Below are 25,844 nucleotides of genomic sequence, written 5' to 3' on the forward strand. Positions count from 1 at the left end.
TCTTGGGTGGACACCATCTCCTCAAACTTCAGCTAAGAAACTCTGTGATTATCCTAAACTTGTTTCCTTGGTTTTCCGAGCCAAGGAAGGAAAAGGTAAGGAAAACTCACCTCAGATACCTGCTTTAAATTGAGAGGAATGAATGAGGAAGAGACGAGCTGCAGCACCCCTGTTCTTACTACCCCCATCAGTGCCAGAGTCCATTTCTGCTCATTCACGTGACAAAAGCTGGATGAAATTTCCAGATTTTGTAGCTGATAGTCAGAAAAAAAGTTTCACTTCGACACTTGTTAGCTTAACAAACTGAATCTTCAGCTCGGGGCAGAAAAGAAAGATTAATAATTGTTTTTGACTTTTTTTTCATCCCAGTAGTTTGATTTTTTATGTTTCTGGATCAGACTGATCCATTTGGGGGGCACTAAAATGAAAATAAGTGAGATGTTGTTTTTTGTTAGGTTCTTCTGCTTTACTGTTTTTCCAGCCTAGTGAATGAACTGTAAAATCAAACATTTAAATCCCTCCCAGTGAACACTGCTCCAAAGAGTTTCATACTTTGGAGGTTGCCTTCATCCTCCAGACAGAATCAGCAGGAGTCTATTATCTCAGCAAGTGATAGTACCTGAAACTGAAGGATCAAGACCCAAGATTCAACCTTCTCTTACTTGAAGTTGTCAGCTCTCATCTCAAAAAAGAGTTGATAAACAGCCCATTGCTCAACCAGCCTCAGGCAGGATCCCTCTTATCCTGTTTGATGCAGCTTTTTCTGGCTTGTCTTTCTGCTTGGTCTGAATGTGGCAGAGGTTCTATTCAAAATCCAGCAGGATCAGTAGGTGACACACCCCAGCTTCCTGGCCTTCAGGTGGGTTGGTGAGTCTGAAACTCTGCTGCTGAGGGTGGAAATACGAACGATGGAGCCTCACAGAATTGCATGGTTGAAAACCCAGCTGTGCCTGGAGACCCTTGGGGATAGCAGGCACTGAAACACCCCAGAGCAGTGAGGTCTGAGCTGATCTCTGCTCACAGCAGCTCCAGGGGGGCACTGGGTGCTCAGCCCACGCAAAGCGTTTTGCAATACAGCAAGTAGCGAATTGCACAAACTGGAGAGGTGGTAGATCTTACAAGATCTTACATACAAATGATAAAGAGGTATCAGGACGTGATGTCAGCAGTCTTTGGTATCTCTCTTCCCCCCGTGTCCTAAATGGCATTAGTTGTCTTGTACTCGTTGCCAACAGGCAGGCAGCTCTGAGGAGGAACACAGCTCATCTCTTCAGATGAGATTTTAAGCAGAAACAGAATGTCAAATGGAAAGTGAGTAAGATTACAGCACTGTAACCTAGAAAAGGTTCCCCTACAAAAGGGGAAACTGTTCAGACTAGAAACTGACTGGACAAACTCTCTGAAAGGTTAAGTGCATGCAATAAGTATCTCCACCTCTGCTATTGGCTCAGACTACTCTTTGCTGTGAATGCACCAATCTAGAAAACTCAAAATCCTATATTTCCCCTCCCATTTGCAGATCAGTTTTGCAACCTGTGGCTCCAGGGGGGTGACTTCCAGCTCACAGCAGCCTGAATGAGAGCGATTAGGGGCATCATCTGTAGCAAGACAGTACTTTTTATAGTCCGCCAAGCCTTTGTGGGTAACAGTATTTCTAAGGTAGACACGGTTCTAACATTAGCACTAAATGAGCAGCGTGGTTATACTACCAGCCCATAGTTGCTATAAGTGTAACAAACCAATTTGATTTGTCATTCAGCTGTTGTTGACAGGAAACCACTAGCAGCAGTCAACTGACAGCACCCAGAAGAATTAGTGTTTCTTTTTCTACACGCTCTAAGGATTTAAACTTATCAGGACGAGCTTATGTTCTTAAGTACGCACCCCACAAGGGATTTTTTAACTCTGGTGGACAACTAGGATTGAACGGGATATGATTTGATCCCAACGAAGGAATTGCCAGGTAAGTGCAAGCAATTTTGCTTCATTCCCACTACCTGTTTATTGGCTGATTCTTCATGGCGTGCATCCACTTAGAGCATTTAAAGATTTGGTCCATCTCTGGTTATTGGATATGGACTGATGGTAATTAAGCTCTTCAAAATCTGGAGCGGGATGTTCAAGAAAATGGTCTGTCACAGATCAGGGCAGGGTACATCTCTTTCTTTCCTTCTGGCCATGTCTCAGTGCTGAAATCGGGGCACTCTGAGGTGGGACTGATGCTTTAAGTCAGAAGCTGATCCAGTGGATTCTTTCCTGGGCACAGATGAACCTCTTTCTCTTAAAAAAAAATATTTTTTAAGTAAACGAAAACCCCTCAAGAGTTGAAAGAGTTTCTCCCAGCTGAATTCCTTGTAGAGGAGAGAGGAGAAAGTGAAATTGGAGACCCAATTCTGAATTGAAGGGGAGGTGTAAGTTTGGGTGCTCAAGCTCCAACTCAGCAACTTTTGCTGATTTGAACCTGTGGATGCTATGTACAGCACAGAGAAGGGTTGAGGCTTTAATTCTCCTTCTTCCAAGAAGTATGTTTGGGGCTGAGGATCTTTGCTTTCTTTTTCCCCACAGATAGTTTGTATGATCTCCTTGGAGGTAATATTTTCTTTTCACCAGCTCCTCCATTCAATCTGGTAAAACCAGGTTACTGGTGGTTGTAGACAACGTTTCTATCAAGTTGGAGATCTTCAAAAGAGTTGTAGTATGGATACATGTACTGCTTCTCGCCCTGGTCCCTTCCCATCCCCACACATGCAGAGTCTACACTAAGTCCATAACTTCCAGTCTTAGTTAGAATTAGGGTAAACTCAAATTCCCACAGCACTCTATCTTGTAGCCTTCATATCCCAGAAGCCACTTTGTTGGCTGAGACACTTCTGGGAGAGAAAAGCAGTTGCAGCATTTTGAGTATTTGCCTCTCAAACCTCCCCAGGTGTTTGCTCAGGGCTCTGTGGCTAGTGATGCCTGGCAAGCCAATGTTCTTCAAGGTGCTTCAGCTACCCGAGTTGTGAAACGGGGGCGTTTCTTGCCTTTCTTGCCAGGCTGCTGTAATATTTAATTGATTATAGATTTTTAAAAGTGTAAAATCAGGACAAGGTGTGAACACTGCCAGCAGTGGGAGTTCCTGTTGCACGCAGAGCATGCACATGTGGTCTCTACTCTGGTAAATGCTGGAGGAGAGAAGGCAGATGGAGATTCAGGAGGAAAAAGCGACAGCTGCAGGGAGCAAAGGCATCCTCATTGATATGCTCCATTAGTCATTCTGTCATGGTTTAAGTAATATTTATTTAGAAGATTTGAGGGCTGCAGAACTTGTGATTTCTTGTCCACATTCTGTTCCCTCTCCCAGACTTGCAGGATTAGCATTATAGTTACGCACAAAAATCTGTGAAAACAACTTCTGGTCCATTCTTGCTTTGTTCTGCCAAAAAATACGGTTACTGCTGCTCTTTGAGGGTTAAGAAATTGAAGGCTACATTTTCTGATGGAGGAGGAAAGACCCAAGACACGTATTTAAGTGAAAATTTTGCAAAAGTGCTATTGCTTTTTTTTAATTATTTTTTCCAATGACTTTCTGTGTTCTGTTTAATCAGCGTGGGGTGCGCTGGTGTGTTTTTATACCCTGGGCTCTCAGTTGGGATGGTGTGCTCTCCATTTCCTGCTAAATAAGCCCATAATATCCCAGGCTGAGCATCCTACTTCTGCACAATTTGGGCTACGTGTCTTCAGGCAAGGCTATCAGATCTTTTATTTCTGCTTTGTGACATTCTGTAACAGGCTGCCCAGAGACGTGGTTGAGTCACCTTCCCTGGAGGTGTTTAAGGGACGGGTGGACGAGGTGCTGAGGGACATGGTTTAGTGATCAATGGGAATGGTTGGACTCGATGATCCGATGGGTCTTTTCCAACCTGGTAATTCTATGATTCTATGATTCTATGATTCTGCCTGACTGACCTTTTAACCTTTAATTCTGGGCACATCAGAATCCATAAAGGCCTTGAAGCCATATTTAGGTGCTGACAGGCTTTTTGTCTTCTTGGTCAGGTTTGGAAACAGAGCACTATGGATTTCTTGGGGGTCACAGCATCGTGTTGTGCAGAGCAGGAGCACTCAGGCACGCTATTACTTCATCGCTCTTTGTCTTCCTTCCTTACCCTCATTCTTTCCATTTTCTCTGTGTTAAAAAGCAAGTTTCTTCGCTGCTTTTCCACAGTCGACAAGACTCTGGAGGCAACCAAGCGTTGACTCCATGTGGGTGAGTTCTCTTGTAGTCAATCATTTCCTGCAGGCCCATGGGGTTCAATTATGGGTAAAAATTTCACAAGAGCTAAATCCTGCTGGAGCCCTTGGCAGTCCCAAAGTTTCCATTCACATCTTCACTTTATGTGATGCAAGTCAGCTTTCTCGTTAGATTGACACCAAATTGCAAAATTAGAAGTAGCTGAGGGGATAAAAAAGAACACAATTCCCCTTTGGCAGATGTCTTGGCAACAAATCACAACTTCAGGATCCTGCTGTTTCTAGTGGAAAAAGTAGCTGCACAGATGGACATTACTGTGAAACTCAAAAGGAAGTACATCACCATACGGAACAAGATATACAGGGTATTATTTATTAAAAATAAATGCTAAGGCACAACAAAAGCAGTACAAACATAAGCCAGTTCCAGTATTTCACGCTGGACAAGCCATTTGCTTCTCACAGGTCAGTCTGACTTCCATATCAGGGTTGATTCCATGGGAATCCATTTCACTGGCCAGGCAGAAAAGTTCCCCCTAAAACCCAAAAAACCTAATAGCTCCTTCTGTTGAAATAGAAAAATAGCTTTCTAATTATATTTTTTCCAAGAAAATGTTGCAACTGAGTGGGAGAACAATGTTTCTGTGGTTTTACGGTGCAATTTCGCCTTTGTTAATGTTGGTCAGTTTGAATTTGGAAAACATTGTGGGCTTGCCTATTCAAACTTCTAAACTCAATTATAAATGCCCGAAGGAGAGGGACACAGTTGAGCAAAGGTGTGGAAAGTATGATCAATGAAGAATTTTTGTAAGAAGTAATGTTCTTTCATTTACTGGAGTCACTGAGAAGAAGGGAGGAATAAACTTTTTGTCCACCATGGGTAGGACAAGAAGTTGTAGGTCTTTCAGTGAAGACAATTAGTGCTGATAGTTAGGAAGTAATTTTGAGGTTATGGGAATTGGAGGGATAGGATAAACAGATGGAGAGCAGTGGGAGCTTCCATCACTGAAAGCTTTGAGGTGCAAGTTAGGTGGTGTCTCAGACACAGTGTAGGTCCACCAGATTAATGACCTTCTAGAGCATATTCCTACATTTCTGCCATCCTGAAAAATATGTAGGATCATAGAATTATGGAATTGTTAAGACTGGAAAAACCTCTAAGATCATCAAGTCCAACTGTCAGCCCAACACCACTATGCCTACTAAACCATGTCCCAAAATTCCATCTCCACACGTTTTTTGAACACCGCCAGGGGTGGTGACTCCATCACTTTGCTGGGCAGCCTCTTCTAATGCTTCACCACTTTTTTGTGGCTTCTGAAGTGAAATATGCTTTCCAAAATCTCTCTCCAGCATTTCACCCTCTTTATTTATTTACAGATTTTATAAATTATTCTCCAAATTTAATCAAATCTCACTGATCATTTCAGCTCCTCCAGAAACCGTGAAATGTGTTATTGATCAAACAGCAGGCACACAGGAGACAGAACAGAAATAGAAAACACATGGCTTAGAAATGGATCCTGGAGTGTCTGGTGTGCCTAACCAATGGCTGAATATGCAACACACTTGGTGGATGAAGTTGGTTGAAAAAAACTCTTTGTGCTGTCTCTTTAAAGGTCATTATGGCCAGGAGGTAAAAGAGGTGATTGGTCTGGCGCCCAAACCCGTAGGGTCTCAGTTTACTGCATAGGTTGTATCCTCATACAGAGAAAGTCAGTCTCCTGTTTTCTTAGATCTCTGTGCTTTCCTGGGTCACGGTGGCTAGTAGTGAAGGATCGTCAGGTCACACGTGGTGTCCTCATAAAATGATACCTCTTTTCTCCATGAAAACCTGGAGTGGGAAAGAAAAAAACTTGACAAAATGCCACAGACAGTGGAGCTGCAGGACTTCTTTCAGCCCAGTCGATCGAGACATGATGTCATCCACATTTAGGCGAATAACTGCTGATGATAAATAGCTTGAAACTATGAAAATTTGAGGCAGAATATCCCAAAATATGTGTATGGGAGGATAGTTCTTGAGAAGTAGTCTTTGAATAAGGTTAAATTTTATCTATGGAAAGATTACAGCATCACCTGCAATACATGATGGAATGAGGCAAAGCTAAGATAAACATAAACAAATGGAGAAATTCATATAAAAGCTTTAACTTTACTTTTATCTCAAGAGTTTCTTCTGGCTGTGTCTTACGTATTTGGCCTTCACCATTTCTCATGGAAAGGGTCATTGGGCACTGGCAGAGGCTGCCCAGGGAGGGGGTTGAGTCACCATCCCTGGAGGTGTTTAAAAGATGGGTGGATGAGGTACTGAGGGACATGGTTTAGTGTTTGAGAGGAATGGTTGGATTTGATGATCCTGGGAGTCTTTTCCAACTTTGTGATCCTGTGAATGAATGCTTTCGTGAATTTTACAAGCACAAGAAGACCACAGCTGCTTGAGACATTAATACAGCAAACTTTATGGGGAATTATTCCTTTTTTTCCAGTGAAAGGCGCTGCTATGCATGGTATTTTTGTGACAGAACCTTTTTAAGGGTTGCAGTTTCCTAAGGAATGTTTTGTTTTCCCCTGGAAGTTTTGGTGGAAAAGTGGGAGAAAGCATTCTGTGTAAAAGTTTCTGTGCAAGGGGCAATGGGCACAAACTTGCACACAGGGAAGTTCTACCTGAACAAGAGGAAAAAATTTCTTTCCTGTGAGTGTGACGAAGCACTGGAACAGGCTGTCCAGGAAAGGTGTGGAGTCTCCTTCTCTGGAGATACTGAAAACCCACCTGGATATGTTCCTCTGCCACTGGCACTATGAGACCCTACTTTAGCAGGTGAATTGGACAGGATGATCTCCAGAGGTCTCTTCCAACCCCAGACATTGTGTGAGTCTGTGATAACATGGAACTCTTTACAAGAGAGCTCATAGCCAAGAGGGAAGAAATCCTAATTGTTTAAGTGCAGTACCTCAAGGACATCAAACTGTCCTGCTGATTTGAGTGAGAGTATAGACACTGGCAAAGCAAGAAATAAGAATTCTTCTGGTTTGGATGTAATAGAATTAGGCCAGATGAAAGATGAGGTAACTTGAGAGTAGATCCACCCCATCACTTCTGTGCCATAAATAATGACTTGTGCAATAGTCCTGGCTGCGAGGTTTGGCTTTCCTCTACCGCATTTCTATGTCCTTCAGGACAGCACAGGGAAGTTTGAATTTTCTTTTAATTCTGAGAGTCAAGCTTATCTTCTAATTCTGAATCAGGGATTAAAGACTGGGGTGTGTTGGGTTGGGGTTTTTTTTGCTTACTAGCACCAAAAAGAGAATAATACAGAGGCAGGGTCTTGGCTGTTGCACGTGGCCAGGATTAGGCATCATGTGAGCAGTGTAGAGGAAGCCTGGCAGGGAAGACTGGTTTAGGGAGAAAAGAATCATAGAATCATAGAACCATGGAATCACCAGTTGGAAAAGACCCACTGGATCATTGAGTCCAATCATTCCTATCAATCAGCACCCTCAAATCCAGCATGGGCAGGCTTTCAGAGGCAAGGACCACAGACTCCTCTTGCAAGGTTTTGTGAGGGCTGATCCTGCCTTGGGGATCCTGCTTCTCCAGTGGCTATTTTCTGCAAGTAGTTGTAACAATTCTAGACAGTGGAAATTCACACTTCCATGAGGTCACCAGAATGGTGTCTGTTTCAAGATATTCACTTTTCTTTTCACGAGTCTTCTTATTTACATATTAGAAGAAAAAATATCACTTTCTCCCTGCAAAATGTTTTTCCTAACTGGAGCCAGACAAAATTTGTTTGTGGTTCTTACTAGCAGAATATCCACTGGTTACCGTTAGCCAAAGCCACCGCTGCATTTTCATCCCATTCCCTTGAGACAGCCCTGCAATGCCCACAAGATTCAGCGATAAGTAACAACAGTGAAAGAAGAGGGAGCCCATCGCCACCCTGTGCTCGGAGTGGTCTGGTTCCTAGGGTTACACAAGGCACCTGTGTCTGAGTGTCATCCCAAACACAGTGGGATTTGTTGGAAAGCAGAGACTCAACAGGCAGTGCAACCTGAGCAATCAGGCTAGACCTTCCCAAACACAGTACAGGAGCTAGTACAGAATGGGGACTATGAGGGGTTTGGATGCAGCCTACTTTATGAGTCAAGATGCTGTCTCAGAGAGCTCAGAAAGTCTAAGAGCTCAAAATGGAGGTTGGTGTGCTGGCTATAATGCATCCGTATCTTCCATGAGCAACAGTACCTTGCATTAAATAAGCTTTTAATCTGCTAGAGTAAAGGAAACAGGGAGGTTCAGATGGTAAACTAGACTGCTCCTTCCTAACAGGGAAGAGAGATACATGGCGAGATCATGAAAACAACATCTGGAGGGAATGAGCAGCTCAGTGTTCACGGCAACAGTATAGGGAAGAAGGCCTGTGGGCTACCTGGAATATTAGAGGCGCCTTCATCCCTCTTGGAGGCATCAGATCAAAGCTGGAATCATCTTTGCAGCAGACACCTTAACAAGAATGCTTTTGGTTCAGTTTGTACTGGATAAAATGCAGTGGGAGTGTGTGCTGCTGCAGAAGGAGGCTATGCAACGGGCTGCTGGTATAGGACTGTGGCTGTGGGGTCATCCTGGTGGGCTGCAGGTCATCTGGAGGGAGGCTGCCACATTTTCTGGTCCCACTCTATGTCCCATGGAGTGGTAGGTCCTAGAGGTCTTTTTTATCAGCAAGCCTAAGAGACCACAGGGTAAACCCCCTGGACCTCTGGTCTCTATGCCCAGCTTACAGGGGACTGTAAGAGGTAGCGGAGACAAGCCAGCCTCAGGATTGCACATTCATGTAGAGGCCTCCAAAGATAGAGGAGAACATCTGGGAACTGATGTACGAAACCAAGGTGGAAACCGTTGCCGAACAGAACCTATTCAGCTTGGCGAGATTACGTTCTGTACTTTCAGGCTGGGGAAATGGGGGCAGATGGAGGCCATCTGGAGTGACCCAGGATCCACGCAAGAGACTTTCTCTCCTTTTAATGCCCTTTTTCACATGCTTTCTCGGTGGCCTCCTTCCATTTGCTTTCAAAGGGCAAACCTGGTCTGTTGTTTCATGATTACTGAGTAAGCAAATTGTAGAAGGGCACTAACTAGCTGGGCTTCTTGACCCTGGGTCTCATCTCATAGCCATGAGATACCCAGCCTAGAGGAAAGAGGAGGCACAGCGGTGAAGGCATGTGCCCTGGATGACATGCAGAGGCACAGCCAGGATATCTTAGATACCAAAAAACCTCCCTGTGATACAATAGGCAGAGCATGCCATATCTAACCCTTTTTATTTTTAGTTCTTACTTCTGAGCTGCTCGAACCATGGCCATCTCTGTCTTTTGTAGCAGCCTGGCTGCAGCTGCTGGGTTTCCCCACTGTCAGCATTGAGAACGTGTCTCAAATCAGAAGCAGGTTTCTGTCTGGAGCTGCCACACTATCGCCCTGTTTCCAAGGATGACTTGGCAGTCACTAGCTTATTTCTAAACCTTTTCTGCACCTCGTGGTGGCTCCTCCTTCCTACCTCAGTGCTGGATGACAAGCAGCTTTCTAAAAAGAAACTTCCCTTTTCATAGCAATAGGAAGTGAAGCTTGCTTAGCAAAGAGCAGTCAGGTACCTCAGATGCACTCTCTGCCAAAGGATGAGGCCCTACCCTAAAGCTCAAAGTGCTCCAGCTAACCCTGAAATTGTCCTCTCCTCCCCCAGCACCCCCTTCCCCTCTAAACTGATGCCTCCGTCTGCCCGCTGTTTCTCCTGCCCTTAGCTGGAGGAGAATTGAGCCAGCAAAATGCAAACTGGCAAGGGAGAAGTTTGCAAGGGCTTCCTCATTTCTGTATCTCCTTGGTATGCAAATGTCAGGCCTGACTCTGCAGCACACCTGGCTGAGGGGTGACGGGGTGGATGTCTGTCCTGGTTGTCTTCAGAACCACCCACGTACAACGACGAGGAGAAGAGGCATTGCATGACGTCCAAGCACTTGCAGACTCTGCTTATGACCCAGACAGCCTTGTAGGCTTCCACAGGGTTTTCTTCCTTTGTCAGGAGCACAGAGCAGTTGCAGGGCCAAGGCTGATTTCCACGCCACGCATTTGGTGGGGTTTAGCAGGGAGGGCATTTCACAGCCTGAGAAACAGTGCTGGGTCATCAGCCACATGCATCCTTGAGCAGCTGCTCCCATCTCACACAGCATGATGTCCTCAGCCAGCCTCGTCTTGTCCTTGGATGTTACAGCTAGTAAAGGTCCTGTCTTGACCTCAGCCTAGATCTGCTCTGTGAAACCTTTCCTCCTGTAAATAACATCCCCAGTGCGTGGGTGACCTTTAGGTCATGCATCACACTCGGATGTCAGCTTGTGTTTGTCCTTCTCAGTAAGAACAGCTGAAACGCAAACTACGTGAGATGATTCTGGCCTCAAGGTCACTAAGACCACAAGTCCCTTCTCTCCTGCTGACCACAATTACACAAAAATGATGTCATTCGATTAACCACAGAGGTTTACACAGTGTTTTTTTGGTGACCTCATGTTTGCAACAGCTTAAGCAAACACATTGAAAACACCCCGGAGAAGCCAGCTTTTTATGCACCCTACAGGAAGCCTCAGGAGTCTGTAGAAACAAATCCTTCTTTTATCTCCTAAGACAGACGCATTTCAGTCTCCCGACTGAACATGCTGAGGCAGAATGAGAAAGTCACTTCCTCAGAGTCACTCACAGGTCCCTGCCCAGGTCTTCATCTCTGCTACAATTGAGTAGGTTCATAGAGGGTTGGGGCTTACTGGAACAAGATGTGTTTCATCTAAAAAAAAGGTCTTTTTCTAATTGCAGAAAGGAAAGATCATTGCAAAGCCAGTTTGTTCAGCTGTTTCCTAAAATTTAGTGGTTTGTGTAGTGGAAACACAACCCATTCACAGCCATTGTAGCTGTTTTTAATGACAGCTGTTAACAGCCTGTGGGTTTTGCTGGGTTTTGTGTCTGGATTCTCTTTGGGTTTCTTGCCTTCTCCACTGCTATTTTCATTGGTCAGGGTGTCTGGGAAGTGCAGCTCCCACCCCCTCCCAGATGAACATTTTTATATTTAAAATAGAGCAAGGAATCCTTGGGGGAAAGGAAAGAATCGGCTCTGACACAAAGGCCTGATTAAAAAAAGAAAGTCCATTAAAAGCATTTGCAAAATCAGGCTGCTCCTGCAACCTGGGAGTGAAATGTTCAAAGCTGTCGGTCCCATGGATGGTGTAGATGCGGTGGGAGCCAGAAGTCTCTAACAGAGAAATTCTGCAAGGGTCCTCAGCCCCATGGAGCATCTGTCATGGGTCGGATCAGTGGTTCGTTCTTCTTCAGAGCGTGTTTCCAGGACCAGCCGCATAGGAAGCAGGCAAGTAGGGAACAATCCACCCCATCCACATTCCCCTGAGGGTGGGGAGAAACCTAGCAGGTTTTTCTCTGTCTTCTTCCTCTCTCCCATCCCTCCTTCTTGTGATGCCCTCCCCACACCCCTGCCTTGTTTCCCTTCCCCCAGATCTGTGGGGTAGAAAGATCATGGGGCGCTACACAGCAGCCACTGAGATTCAGCCGCACAGTATGGTTTGCAGGGATGGTGTTCCCTTGGTTTACCCTTTGGAAAAGGAGAGAGGAGGACAAGTAAGTGCCAGGCATGCACACCCTGCTACTCCCATTCTTTGTGTTTTCCCCTGGGCTTGGCGGAGAAGAGAGGGTGTAAGTGTGGGGAAGGCTGGCTGGAGCTGAACAGAGCTCTGGGGATGAGCAGGGGAGGGGCCCTGCATCCAGTAGCTATTTCTGGCATGGCTTTCCAAGTGGCTGGAGGTATTCAGGTGGGAAACTGGAAATGTACAACTTTCCCTACGGATTTTTGCCTCTTCTGACCATAGTAGGAGGGAGCATCATTCCTGCTACGACCTGATCTAAGAAAGGGTTCTCTGACAGCATCGAGTGGGTGAGCACAAACATGCCACCAGCTCCATTGCTCTTCTTGGAACATGGTTAGCTGGTCCAAATAAATGCTGTCTCCTTGCTAGGAAAAGGCAGCCTCTTGGATTCAGAGCCTAAGGGAGCGGCCCTTCCCATGGCAGAAACATGGGTGGCCTCACACAGAGATGTGGAGGGACATCTTATCCATCTCCTCATGTCCCCAGGGCTATGAGAGCCAGGACTTCCACACACCCTTGCAGATACTGTGATGTGCCCAGATAGCTCTGTAAAATGGAGCAGCATGGGTTTTGGCCAAGTCAGCATGGAATGTACCTACTTCAATGGGTCTTGGGCTTCAGTTAGGGGTGGCCTCTTGAAAGGATTGTTGTGCTCCAACTTGCCCATAGCCTATCCACAAGTCTGGCCCAAATCCCCATCGGGCAGCAGATAAATTCAAGTTGAAATTTGGGTTGAAATTCCAGCCATTGTAGAAATTGATTTCTGAAGGACCTCGGAGATGCTGCAGGTACCCAAAGATGTGGCTGCTTCTCCTGGCCCCATGCTCCTCGTTCCTCCCACTAGTGCATCCTACCCTCCTGTGCTGCATGGTTGGACTCGATGATCCGGTGGGTCTCTTCCAACCTGGTTATTCTATGATTCTATGTCCCACTCTGCTGAGGCAGAACCTGGTGTGAGCTCATGAGGAAAACATGTTCAAGAGACTTAGGATAAGCAGCCTGCCCTCCTGCTCTTCCCCTGCCCCTCAGAACTCCAAACCCTGGCCTTGCCTCCTGGCCCACAGCCTCTTGCACCTCAGCCGAGCATCTGCCCTGCTCCAGCAGGGTGCAATGCTCAGTGTAAGCAGCTATTTTTCCTCCAAACAGATATTTTGGTTAATGAATGACCACTCTGGCAGCAACAGGCTGTTTTCTACTTCTGGAAAGAGCAAGAAGCCTTTATTTTTTTTTTTTCCCATTTTCCCATCCTTTTTCTCATTCAAGAAACTCTTTGCTTCTCTTTAAACTCGGAGTTCTGGAATTCTGTGTGCTCCCACCCTCCAGCTTCGCATGCAGCCTTCTACCATGGGGTGTCCCACATCTTCAGAAAGGTCAGGAACAACCAGATTTTCTGCTGGGTTCATTGGCTTGGGCCAGGTTCACCTGCAAAGCATTGCCTGATGAAGGACATAGGACCACAGCAGACTTAAGTTGCGATGGAAATGGCACACTGGCTAGGACTTGACCACAGCAAGTAAGGGAACCCAAAATAAGCTGGTGGTTTCCAATCCTGTTTCTGCAATGCATACCCTGAAGTCACTGAGGGGTAAATCACAGAGGTCCTGGATTTTTCCTCTGGCTTCTCAGGGCTGGCAAGGGATGGGCACTGCCAAGACCACTTTGTCCACACTGGCTGTGTTCAAAACTGGGACCTGCAGGAGCACAGCACCAGTGTTAGCACCTCACCAACATTAGCTGGAGAGCCGGACTGCTCCTGGGGGCTGCCTCCGTCCGAGGTCTTTTACACAAGTCAGAGTGTTTGAAAGAGGTTTTAATGCAAGCAGAAATGCCACCTGGTATCTTCGTCCAACAAGGACCAGGACTGGATTGGATCTGAACATTGCCCATAGAATATTCCCAGTTCTCCAGTAAGGCTGCAACATGCGATCCAGGCATCTGCTTCACTCCCCAGTAAAACCCATGATGCTCGTGGCTCCACAATCTCCAGCTCTTCACAGAGATTTTCTGCACTGCTGTAATTCCTCCTGATGCAGCCTGGTCCTGCTAAGCAGCATCTTTCAGCTATGAAATTCACCCTGATGTTAGCTGGAGACCCAACACTGTGTAACATCGTAGGAGGTCTCACTGCCCTCCCACTTGCAGGAAGGAGGCTTCACCAATACTTCAGCCACGGTGGCCGTACCCTTCTGCCTCTGAGACAGACCTTCTGCATGGTCAGTGCTGTTTATAGCAGAGCACGCTTGTTTGTAGCTGCCTTCTAACCACCTCCTAGCAGCACAGCCTCTACATTTAAAAATAAAATAAAAGAAAAAAGGTGAAAAAGAACTTGACTGAAACCCAGAAAAAGTAGAAAACAGTAGAAAATGCTTTTGTAGCAAATCTCCATCCATATTTAAGTAGCTGATCTCACCAAGTTCTTCAGTAATTTCTCTCAAGTAGCAAGTGATAGGATGAGAGGAAATGGCCTCAAGTTGTGCCTAAGGAGGTTTAGATTGGATTTTAGCAAAAAATTCTTTACTGGAAGAGTGATGAAGTTTCAGAACAGGCTGCCCAGGCAACGGTGTTCAAAAACCAAGTGGCTGTGTCACTTTGGGACATGGTTTAGTAGGCACAGTGGTGTCGGGCTGATGGTTGGACTTGATGATGTTAAAAGGTCTTTTCCAACCTTTGTGATTCTATGATTCTATAGTTCTAATTCTCTGGATTTGTGTCTTCCAAAACAACCCAAGCGTGACAGGTTTTATAGATGAAAAAGAGAATTTAATGCATCTGGGATGTGCCTAGAATTGGGGGTATTTTTTTGTCTAATGAACTTTTTTATTCCTCACTGATGTAAAATGCAGATCTGGAATACTTCATTTATTGTATCCAATGTGAGTTGATTTCAGCTGTTCTTTCTAGAAGGGAAGGACTTGCTAAGAGAAATTCAGTATTGAAAAGCCTTCATAACTGGTTATGTCTGCATTTTCAAAGTAATCTGGAGTTGGGTTTCTTTAAGGCCATTTCCTTTTAAAATGTGTTTCCTTAAAAAAAACATTCTGAAGTTTTAAAATGAAGTGAAATATCTAATCTGGGTGAACTACGAAAACACATTGTTGGACCCACCTTATAATGTGAGTGGAAAGGGGGCTCATTTTGTGATTTTACTGGGCTTGTGGGTTTTTTTGGAGCTGCCCTCACAGTGAAATACTATTGGCTTGCTTGAGTCTTAACCTGTTTTCCAGGGCACAGTTTCATGGGGACGAGGCAAATAATAAGATGACAATTCTGCTTTTCTGCTACATCCTGTCTTGTTTTTTTTCCCTATGCCAGCCCATGCAGTCCCAAGGCTTTTTGGCTGTGTTATCCACATCTCTGTTGTAGAAGATAGTGCTGTATTCATGTCAGAAATAAGTTTAGAGCTCTCTTCTTTGGGTAGCAGAAACCAGTCAACTGCAGTAGATGGTGTGCACCCTAAACACGAGATGGGCAATAAGCCTGTGCTTGCAGCTTACAAAAGAAGTAAGCACATCCATTAGGTCAAATTTGTTTGCTTTAGCCTGCCCTGGGCACTCGTAAGAAGACAACACGGGTGCAAGGCAGGATTCCAAACCCTGTGGTCAGCAAAGTCTAGTATCCACCTCTACTGGACCTCGGGCCCCCTGGAGTTCTGGATTCAGCTTGATGGATGACTCTTGTCGGGTGTGTTTGCCAGCCCTCTTTGAAGATGGGTGAGCGATAGGACATTTAGTCACATCCTCTGCTCTTCACCATCAAGACGTTGTCCAAATGCCACCAGAAACGCTCCTGCAGCAGGACCCCGTGGTGGGAATTTCAGAAGACCTCCCTTTAACTCATTGCTGTGACAACATCTGTACCTGCATCCAGGTCTTATTGGTCAAAATGTCTCCTTAACTGCTGCTCTGAAGGTTACTAAAATTACCTTCTGTCATCCTGCAACACGGGGCACACAGCACGTTTTAGAGGTCTTATGTAGGTCTGCTGGATGCCTGAGACCTGCACATCTGTCCCACATGCATTCAGAGCTGGATGCTACACAGAGCTCACTGCTCTGATGCGTGTTCACTTCTTCAGCAAAGGCTTGCTTGACTCTCCCAGGAAGACTTCTACATCAAATATTTTCAATCAAATCTTATCAGTAGCTAAGATAGACTTTTTTTTTTTTTTTGCGAAAACATTTCAAGCATAAAGAAAAAGTTTGCATTGCCTTAATTTTTTTTTTGTTCCATTTTGATTTCTGGTTGCTTTAAAAAGAACTTGGTTTTGAAAACTTCATTTTTTTCCAACTTGAATAAAGTTGAAGAAACAAGTTTCCCCACTCTCAGTCGCTAAAAATAAGCGAACATTTTTAGATGTGAAAACCTGTAAATTCAACAAAGGAAATTCTCATGCTTTTCTGAGTTACTAATTTCTCCCAGAGTTCTTTCCCGCTGGAAAAAGAAAAAAAAAAAAGGCCATGAGAGCTACTATTAGATTAGGGGTTTTTTGTGAAGCTAATTTTTTTTAAAAAACAACCATTAATCAGAAGCAGAAACGCTGTGGAACAAGGTTCATTCATCTTGGCCATCATTCTTTGATTAAAAGAATTACTTTTAAAAAAATGTAATCTCCACAAATTATGGGCTGGGAGCTCAGCAGCAGCTCTCCACATCTGGCAACATTTGCCTGCAGCGCTATTCTGGGATTTTGTAAAGCACCTGCTGGCATGAAGGATGGTCACCTTGGCTCCCAGAGGCTGCAGAAATAACCCGGAGAGCACAAAGGGTGGATATAGTAGGGACTGTGAACACCTAGAGCTGTGCCAATGTGCATGGGTGGGACGGAGTGACCTTTGTGGGAGACTTTTAGCTGGTTCCATTTCCCAGCTGTGCTGAGACATGCTGTTCGCTTCTCTGCGCCGCTTCTCACAGACGTGTCTTTGACACGTGTGTGTGGGGAGAAAGCTTGGTTTCTACAAACATGCGGAGAGGTGTTTCCGTCATCCTGCAGATGGTCCATCAGTCCTCCAGTAGAATCATAGATTCATTAAGGTTGGAAAAGACCTCCAAGATCATGAAGTCCAACCATCAGCCCAACACCACTACTGAAACATGTCCCAGAGTGCCATGTCTACCTGTTTTTTCAACACCTCCAGGGATGGAGGTTCCATCACTTCCCTGGGAAGGCTGTTGCAATGCTTTGCCACTTATTCAGTAAAGAAATTTTCCCTAACATTCAATCTAAACCCCCCCTAGTGCAACTTGAGACTGTTAAAGGTCAGTAAGCTCATCCTGTGACATGACTGGAAGTCAAAGCATATTGCTAAGTTGTGCTGTATCTCACATCCCATAAACTCTGCTGAAAAGACAATAATTGACATGTCTGTATCTCTCGTTTGGGAGCAGAGTATATCAAAGACCCCAAGATGCTGCAGTGAGATCAAGGATCAGAGACAGATGTCCAACACATAGGTTGACTTTGAGCCTTTCATGGTTGGTGATGAGTGGTGTCTAAAACTTGTCTATCATCTAGCCTTGACTTAAAATGATACCTTGAAGTTCCCTAGGTGAAAAGGGAACTCCAGCTACTCTTGCTTACTATCCTGGGAAATAACACCATTCAGAATCCGAAATCCTGTCACAAAGTTATCTTCCACCAATTTGCAAGTGAAAGAGTGGAAAAAGCTCACTTAATAAATCATTTGCCATTACACGACAACCAGATCTCCTAAGCAAAGCAAACCCTGGTTGCAACCTGGAAGGGGGGCTTCCAAATTAAAATGAATTTGCTGTAGGAAAAACTTCCCCTCCCACCGTGTTGTCAGTGTCCAGTGCAGTGCTGAGTCCTTGGTACAGATATATTGACCATCTGTAAACTCACGTCAGAGAAATTTGGATGCTGAAAAACTTTTGATTGGGGGAAAAACCTGAAGGAGTCCTACAAGAAAGCTAGAGAGGAACTTTTTACAAGGGTATGTGGTGATAAGTTGAGGGGGGATGGCTTTAAATTGGAAAGGGGAAGATTTAGATGAAACATTAGGAAGAAATACTTTAGGATGGGAGTGGTGAGACACTGGAACAGGTTGCCCAGGGAAGCTGTGAATGTCTCATCTCTAAAAGTGTTCAAGGCCACTTTGGATCAGGCCCTGAGCAACCTGGTCTAGTGGAAGGTGTTGGAACTGGATGATCTTTAAGGACGCTTCCAACCCAAACCATTCTATGATTCTATGATTCTATGATTCTGTGATTCTGTGATTCTATGAAAAATGTGTATTGGGCTATCCAGAAATAATTCACCAATTACTTCCATTTTGCTCACTTTATCAGTGAAAATAAAAATGACGTGAAAAGAAGAAGCTATTTCCAAGAATTAACACCTTGAAATATTGGAATGACTCTGTTAGAAACCTCATTTCAGAGTTCCAGGTTTCAAAATATTAGATACATGCTAGGAAAAAAAAAAAAGTTGCTTTTACTAGAATATTTTTCACTTAAGTCTGGTTTGCTGGAAGCTTTTTTGGACACATCTGTGGGAGTCTAACTATCATGACACAGTGTCAGACCGATGTTTGGGGGAACTCACTAGCCACATTGGTTCCTGGGCTTCCCATCCCCAATCCTTCGTGTTCATTGCAGACCTTGAAGTATTTTGGCAAGAATAGCAGCTAAAGTGTCTTTGCTCAGCTATAAGTATTCAGGGTTTGGGTGGTTTGAGGTTTTATGGACCTGTAACTTGCACCTTTCAATGCTTTTGGTTCAAAGCATGGTCCAGGGCAGGATTTGGAGCTGGATGGTGTAGATAACTTAGGCACTTGTGGCAACAGCACTTCAGTAATGCCAGCTTCAAGTGTTCCACACTTTTTCAGGGGCTCAGGACTATGTGACACTCTTGAAGCCTGATACACCTGAACAGCTCAGCAGAGTGATATACCCTAGGATCTCCAGCATCCTCTCTTCAACCTTCCAGCATTGCATCCAGGATGTTGGAGCAAGTCCGCTCTGTGCTGGATGAGGGTCTCTGCGTAGGATGAGGACATATCCAAAATAGATTTGTGCCCATTTACGTTTTGGGTGACTTACAGTGTCCATGAGCCACATATGCAAAGTATGAAACAGCAGGGTTGTGTGGTAACAGAAACTGTGGGGTTCACAAGGTCCAAGGTAGTAGGAGGGCTGTGCATGGAATGATTTTAGACTCTTCTCCCCACTGTCCCACTGCCCTGCAGTGGGACTGCCTCTTCTCCAACTTGTTCTTCATGAGTGAGAAGACTGTTTTGTTCCTCAGCGTCTGCTCCTTCTCCAAAGAGCAGTCCCATTAAAAAGTAATTTCTGGTCTTCCTTCCAGGATGGGGTTGCTCGGGAGCAAATACCAGCTGACATCCAGTGAGAAACACACTTCTGGGAGCAACCCAAAAACCAAGAGTAAGCCTCCTCCTGCCCCACCCAAGGTAAGTCTGCAGTTTTTTTGTCCTTTTGGGGTCCTCCACAGCTCAGTTAGTTTCTGGAGTTAGCAAGTGGTAAATATTGTCCAAAGGGCAGAAAAAAAATGTTTATGCCTAGCATTCCACCACGAGTTTCTTAATGTGGCGTGAACCGTTCAATCAACCCTTTCTTGCTCTATGTTTTTTTGCCGTCAAAAAGGGTGACATTTTCTGTTTAGGGATATGTTATGGCTGTGAACTATCTGAGAGGGCTGCAGATGACGTTGTGCTGAAAGGCTGTGCTGTGTTGAGACTGGAACAATTAACTCTGTGGGCCCAACTGGAGAGCAGGATAGGCATGATAGAGAAAAGATGCAGAGGCTGCTGCTCTGTGTGGTGTACATTGCTTAAACACGAGTCATTTTTGAGCTGATCCCCATCTCTTTTAGGCAGGGCTGCTGTCTTCAGCACTTTGCAACCCAAGCTGATGTTGCTGACTTGCAAACGGTGCAAAGATCAGTCAGATTCAGGCTACGATTCAAAGCTGCAAACCGCAATGGAAACTGTGCCACCAGGGAGGACAACAGATTCACTAAAGAGGGTCTACAGATAATATAGGTTGAGGTGGGCTGAGAATCAGGCATGCTGAGAATGTGCTGCTCCTTTTAAATTCATATGATCTCTGTATGCATGGACACAGATCAGTAAAACACTAGGGTAGAATTCGGGGAACCTCAAATGACAAAATCATTTAAACTTGCGAAGTCACTTTATCAGTCTATTGCTGTACAGAAGACATGATGTTGGTCTTTTCTTATCAGTACTGTACCCAGCATCCAGCACAAGAGAAAGGCTAGATGCAACTGGTGTGTGAAAATCAGCTCAAGTCTTGAGCTCTGAGAAGGGAAGGGAATTGCCTATCATCACTTTTGATGACAGGTGGAGATGTTTTCCACTCCTTTACTTTCATTTCTGAGTTCTCCCATGGTCATGAAGTCCAGTTCTCATGACAACAGATGTCACAGTGGCCAGTAAGATACTATTTTCTGAAATTTCTTCTCTCCATCTCACTGGAGAGGAGCTGCTCTGAGTGTAAATACCGTGCCATCAATCACCTTCTGACACTCTTTTTTATTTTTGCCACAGGCACTAAGCTTTAACATGTCAGGGGAAATCCATATTTCTTTCAGTTAAATTAGAAAGAGTAGTGTATGAGCAGCTCTCCCACCCCACACTGCCGCTAAGTAGGAGTGAAAGGGTGGTATGGACCAAAAGTGCTAGATGTTTTTGATTCAATGTCTGTTGTTCAGTCCTTTTGCACGTGTATAAGAATATCTGGCAGTCATCAAACACGCATTTTAGTCACTGGGTACTGTATCTTGGACTGATGACAGTATTGGCATTTGAAGTCAGGTAGAGGCCAACAGAGCCCACCTGGCTGTTCTCATAGTATTAAACTCGTAGCCCTCAAACCAAGGTTGTTGCATCCCAGCTATGGATTAGGAGTGTCCTATGGTCAATTTGCCACTCTCAGGGTCTGGGCCAAATCAAACTAGGGACCATGTCAATGGTTTAAATGTGCACCTAGATGAGTTGCAGTACCTCGCTGCTATTTAATTTGCTAGTAAGTTACTACCTCCATTTTTTAACATCTCCTGAGTCTTGAGACATTAGTGGCAAAGATCATCCTGAGCTTTTCACTTCAAGTAATATTGCATTCCTCATTTCTCAATGGGACCATTCATATCTCATCCCTCATTGATCCAAAATCTGGTATCAGTAAACAAAAGTTAGATAGACCAGGGTTTCAATGAGTGGGTAGCAGATTTATGCTTTTATTCCCAGAAGAAACAAAGATTATGCAAACTGACTGCCAAGACAGTTATGAACACATCAAGGCAAAATGTGCTAAAGCCATCACGGCACATATGGAGACAGATGCAGGGGCTGTTAACTGACCACAGTGGGCTCCAGATCAGACTCCCACTCATCTGCGAAGCCGAGAGCACATCTTCCTGCAAACACAGCAAAGTAATAAATGTTTTTTTTTTCCTTCCTATTTCTACCGAAGGGCAGACAATTTATCAACATCTCTCATCTAAACCAAGCTTCTGTACAAGGTAAGATTCTTAGCTCGGTTGCTGTTTTCTTCCCATGGGGTTTCGAAATGTGGTGGTCCCTCAGCAGCAGGTCTTGAGAACGAGCCGTTATGTCACAGGCGCGCAATTTCTGTATCTTTAGTATTGCTGGGTGGGGAGTTCGTCAGTGTGTTTCAGAAGGTTCAGTTTACACCTAACTGTTTGTAGCTGCCAGCTTCCCTTGCTCATCAAAGAAATTAAGAAGGAAAAGTAGTCTTCTTCCTTGGTTGAGCGAAGCAATATCTGAGACATCAAGTGTATGAGATTTCTCTGTCTGCTGCCCTGTCTGCAGTGTGACAGGCTGTGGATGCTATAACCAGTTAGCTGAAAATTTCAGAGGAAATAGCAGGCATCAGAGAGCCCAGAGAGACTACAAAGAGAACAAGAGGAAAGAAAGGAGTGTAAAATAAGGATGTGCAGAGCCCCTGCTTGGAGACTCTTTGTTGGCTTCATCCACCTCTATAATTATCTGCGGGTTCCAGGCGGTGTTTTGTAGATTATTGCCTTTTAGCAGGAAGCCCTTTGCTACCTCTGCTCAGCTTCCAAGAGCAACTTGTATATTTTTCTGTCAAAGAAGCTGTGCAGATTAAGGACTGAGAGAGAGAGAGAGAATTAGAAGAGGGCAAAAAATAGAGGAAATTTGAAGGAAAGCAGTCAGCAACACACAAAACTTCCTCACTTGGGGAAAAGTGTAGGATTAAAGGAGACAGGACATGAGGAAAAAATAAAGTGAGGTGACAAAGAAATAGGATAGGTGGAACAGTCGTCATCGAATTATGGATGATGATGGAGGGTCTCTGCTGTGTGGCAGACAGAAGAAATCTTGCAACATTAAAATGTTCTTCAAAACTGATATTTGTAATAGAGACAAATTTGTGGGAGGTGTAGGATTGAACCATGTGAATTAGGGTTCATTTCTGTGGAAGTACCGTTTTTCCAGAAACCATGATTTCTTTTGCAAAGTTGTTTTCCCTCTGTGTTTCCAAGTGGCTGTGCTCTCCTACCCTCACAACTGAGCAGACATCGCCCATTTATAGCAGGGTTTTTATCAATCTTCTCACTCTGCTGAGAAGCACAACAGAAATGATCTTCAAGGAGGCGGCTTTTACTTCTGTGTCACGCCAGAAGGCAGAAGTGGAAAGATGCTGAAAAATGCATTAAGTACCATGTTAGCCATTTTCAGCTCTCACAAATATTTTTGTTTCTTAGGTTCACTTCCAGTTTTGGAGGAATATTCACACTCACAGTCTGGGGAACTTCTTATTTTTCTCTACCAGTGCTTGAGTTTTCAGAAGCAAGGCTCTGTCTGACTCTGCCTTGTGTGGTAAAATGAGCTGATAGAAACTATACGCGATATTTGTAATACCTGAGATATTCTTATAAAATCATAGAATGGTTTGGGTTGGAAGGGACTTTAAAGATCGTCTGGTCCCAGTGAAATTCCACTCTAGTTGCTCAAGAAAGAAAGCAATAAAAATGAATTGCTAGAGAAATGCAAAATCCAGGCAATTCAATCATATAAAAAAAAAATCAAAGACCTGAACAGTATTCTGTGGGAGCACTTCAAGTTCAATCAGGCAAAATTATTGACTATGGAAGTGTGAAATACTGTAAAATTAAAACCTTATTTTCTTTATTTTTCCTTTTTTTTTTTTTTGTGGTCCTTACATTTTGAATTTTTTTCCTGATCCCAGTTTGTGCAAATTGTTTTGCAGTTTCAAGCTTTCACATCACTATCTTCGAAATAATTTATTATTATTAATGAAAGCCTAATTCGTCCTGATGTTATTTTGCTTAATGTAAGTAACACAAAGGAAGGTAATGGATCTGTAAATCTGCATTCAAGTACATTATTGGCAGCATTACCAATTCACTTTTAACTTGAGGTGTTTTCTTTCACCGTGTGAGTATTTTGTTAATTTTACTGTGGTTCCCTCAGCACTTATAGAATCGTAGAACGGTTTGGGTAAGAAGGGACCTTAAAGATCATCCTGTTCCAATCTGATCTACTGGATCGGATTGCTCAAAGCCTCATCCAACCTGGCCTTGAACATCTCCAGGGATGGGGCAGCCACGAGTTCTCTGGGCATCCTGTGCCAGTGCCTCACCACCCTCACAGGAAAACATTTCTTCCTAATATCTAATCTAATTCTATCCTCATTCATCTTAAAACCATTCCTTCTCATCCTATCCCTGAAAAAGACTCCCTCCACAGCTTTCCTGGAGCCCCTTTCAGTACTGGGGGGCTGCTCTAAGGTCTCCCTGGAGCCTTCTCTTCTCCCAGCTGAACAACACAAACTCTCTCAGCCTGTCTTTGTTTGGGAGGTGCTCCAGCTCTCTTGTGGCCTCCTTTGGACTCGCTCCAACAGACCCACGTCCTTCCTGTGTCATTATGATGTCTTTAAGGTCCATTCTAGATCTCCGTGAAGTCAAAACACCTTTAATTCTGCATTTCTAAAGCCCCCAGCACAGCAAAATCTCAGCCCGAGATGGTGGTTCCCAAGAACAGCAGCTCCATTGCTACATCTGCTGCTATCCTTTTGTATTTGATATGTAAAGCAGCAGATGGATAGAATAACTCCTGTGTTTGCTCTGCCAGGTGCTCACAGCTGGATTTATCTATCACTAGTGGAGAGAGCTGGCTGTTTTGGGTGTTGTCCTCAGGCATTATAACAAACTGCCACTGCACAAAAAATAGGTCTCTATGCAAGACCAGTTATTCCGGTTGAGGAACTGCAACTTCTTGCACCTCTGCGCTTGCTTTTTCCCCCTATAACATGGATAGGGCTGATTTTCAGGGGATGGAAGCTAAGTTTCCTCTAGAAATTGAGGTCTTTTGAGACATCTCAAGATCAGCATCAAAGCTTTTAGTTGTTTTTGTTGTTATTCCCTGAATACAGATCTGAGTTTGAAAGGAATGCTGGCAGAAGCATGGGTTTCAGCTTAATTGGGAAAAGGAGGGATTGCTTCTACTGTAAAGGTTGACTTTTCAATGAGAAATAAAACTTCTCATCAGAAACAGGCATTGCCAATCAAAAGCAATAGGGGGAAGGAAAGTGAGAGGTAATTGCTCAAAAAGTTCACATTTTCTAATAAAAAAAGTTGTTCATTTGGATCTGATACGATTTTATGAGAAAAACAGAAATTATCCACAAAAACATTCACTGTGTCAAAGCAGAAAGGTATTTGATAGAAAACACTCTGGCAGTGCAAGCCTCGATGACCCAAGAGACATCTCCCAAAGTGTCACATCTGGACTTGCTGACCAGCTGGGAGATGCACAGTCTCAGCCCATAGCCTTGTACGTCTCCACCAATGGGATCTCATGGCATTCCTCTTGGTGACAGCAGCAAAAATGCTGGTGTGCCACCAGCAAGCTGTGTGTTTTGATGGAATGCTTTTCTAGCACAAGTTTACTTTGATGAACCAGCCCAAGCAATGCTAGAAGAGAAAGCTGGGCCCATTTTCAGTAGCAGTAACTCATAGCTCAGAAGTAACTCATAACCAAATGAGCCAACACATATACTGCAAGTTGTCATTCACCCCATGACCATCCTAGCATGGCTCTAAATCACGGTCCTCTGGGGGACCCTGGCACAGTTTCAGCCTGGCTCCATAGCCATGAGATGGTTGCAAAGATCTTCCATGCATGACAGGGCAGTGGTGGGAAGACTGAATGAAATAATTTTTATTAAGCCATCAAACTGGCACTCAGCCTATGCAAACCGAGCTGGTATCTCACTTTCCTGACAGCAGCTCTGAACCAACATGTGTTTGGCTTACAATCAAAGTCTGTGGGATGCTAGCGTTATCTGTAAAGGTGTCACTCCTAGCAGCCCTGACGGCTTCTCTGCTGTAGCATCACTCATGACTTAGTGTGATCAAACAGGCCAAGTGTTACGGACACTGTTTCTCGGTAGGGTGACAGATTCAGAGAAGGGAAGAGTCACTTTCTTCCTGAGATGGCAAGTCTTGCTGGCTCGAGCAGAGAGAACTTTTCTTCTTCCGCTTCACTTAAGTGAACATGTATGTTGAGAAGAGAATAAGAGGTGATCTGAATATTTCTCCAGCTTTTTTCTCTTCCTCTCCCATTTTTGGTTTTGTTTATTTCTATTTATGTCAGTTGCTTCAAGATCAGAACTACATTGTTTGTTTTATTTTTGGGCACACGTGGCCACTCTGTGCTTAAAGACGTTTAGACATTCACTTCTGTTTTTCAAGGTAGAAGTGGAACAATGACATTATTTTACTTCCAAGAGGGGCAGAACGGTGCATGTGGGTGAGCGTAACCATTGTGGACACTCTGACACAGCCACATGCCCAGAAACCTTTCATGTCAAAGAAGCTGCATGATAACAACTTTCTCAAGAAGGCAACAATGA

At 44.3% G+C, this 25,844-nt stretch overlaps 1 protein-coding gene across 1 annotated transcript in view; it reads left to right on the forward strand.

The window, feature by feature from the left end:
* The first annotated feature begins 1,552 nt into the window (after positions 1-1,552).
* Positions 1,553-25,844, forward strand: part of BLK (BLK proto-oncogene, Src family tyrosine kinase) — a 44,107-nt gene continuing 19,815 nt past the window's right edge. Inside the window, exons 1-4 of the mRNA XM_069850579.1 lie at positions 1,553-1,659; positions 1,760-1,963; positions 19,249-19,351; positions 21,396-21,444. Coding sequence (XP_069706680.1) covers positions 19,250-19,351; positions 21,396-21,444 — 151 coding nt within the window. The 5' untranslated portion in view covers positions 1,553-1,659; positions 1,760-1,963; position 19,249. The remainder of the gene's footprint in view (positions 1,660-1,759; positions 1,964-19,248; positions 19,352-21,395; positions 21,445-25,844) is intronic.

Source organism: Phaenicophaeus curvirostris, chromosome 2 (genome assembly GCF_032191515.1).
Source record: "Phaenicophaeus curvirostris isolate KB17595 chromosome 2, BPBGC_Pcur_1.0, whole genome shotgun sequence".
Lineage (NCBI taxonomy): Eukaryota > Metazoa > Chordata > Aves > Cuculiformes > Cuculidae > Phaenicophaeus > Phaenicophaeus curvirostris.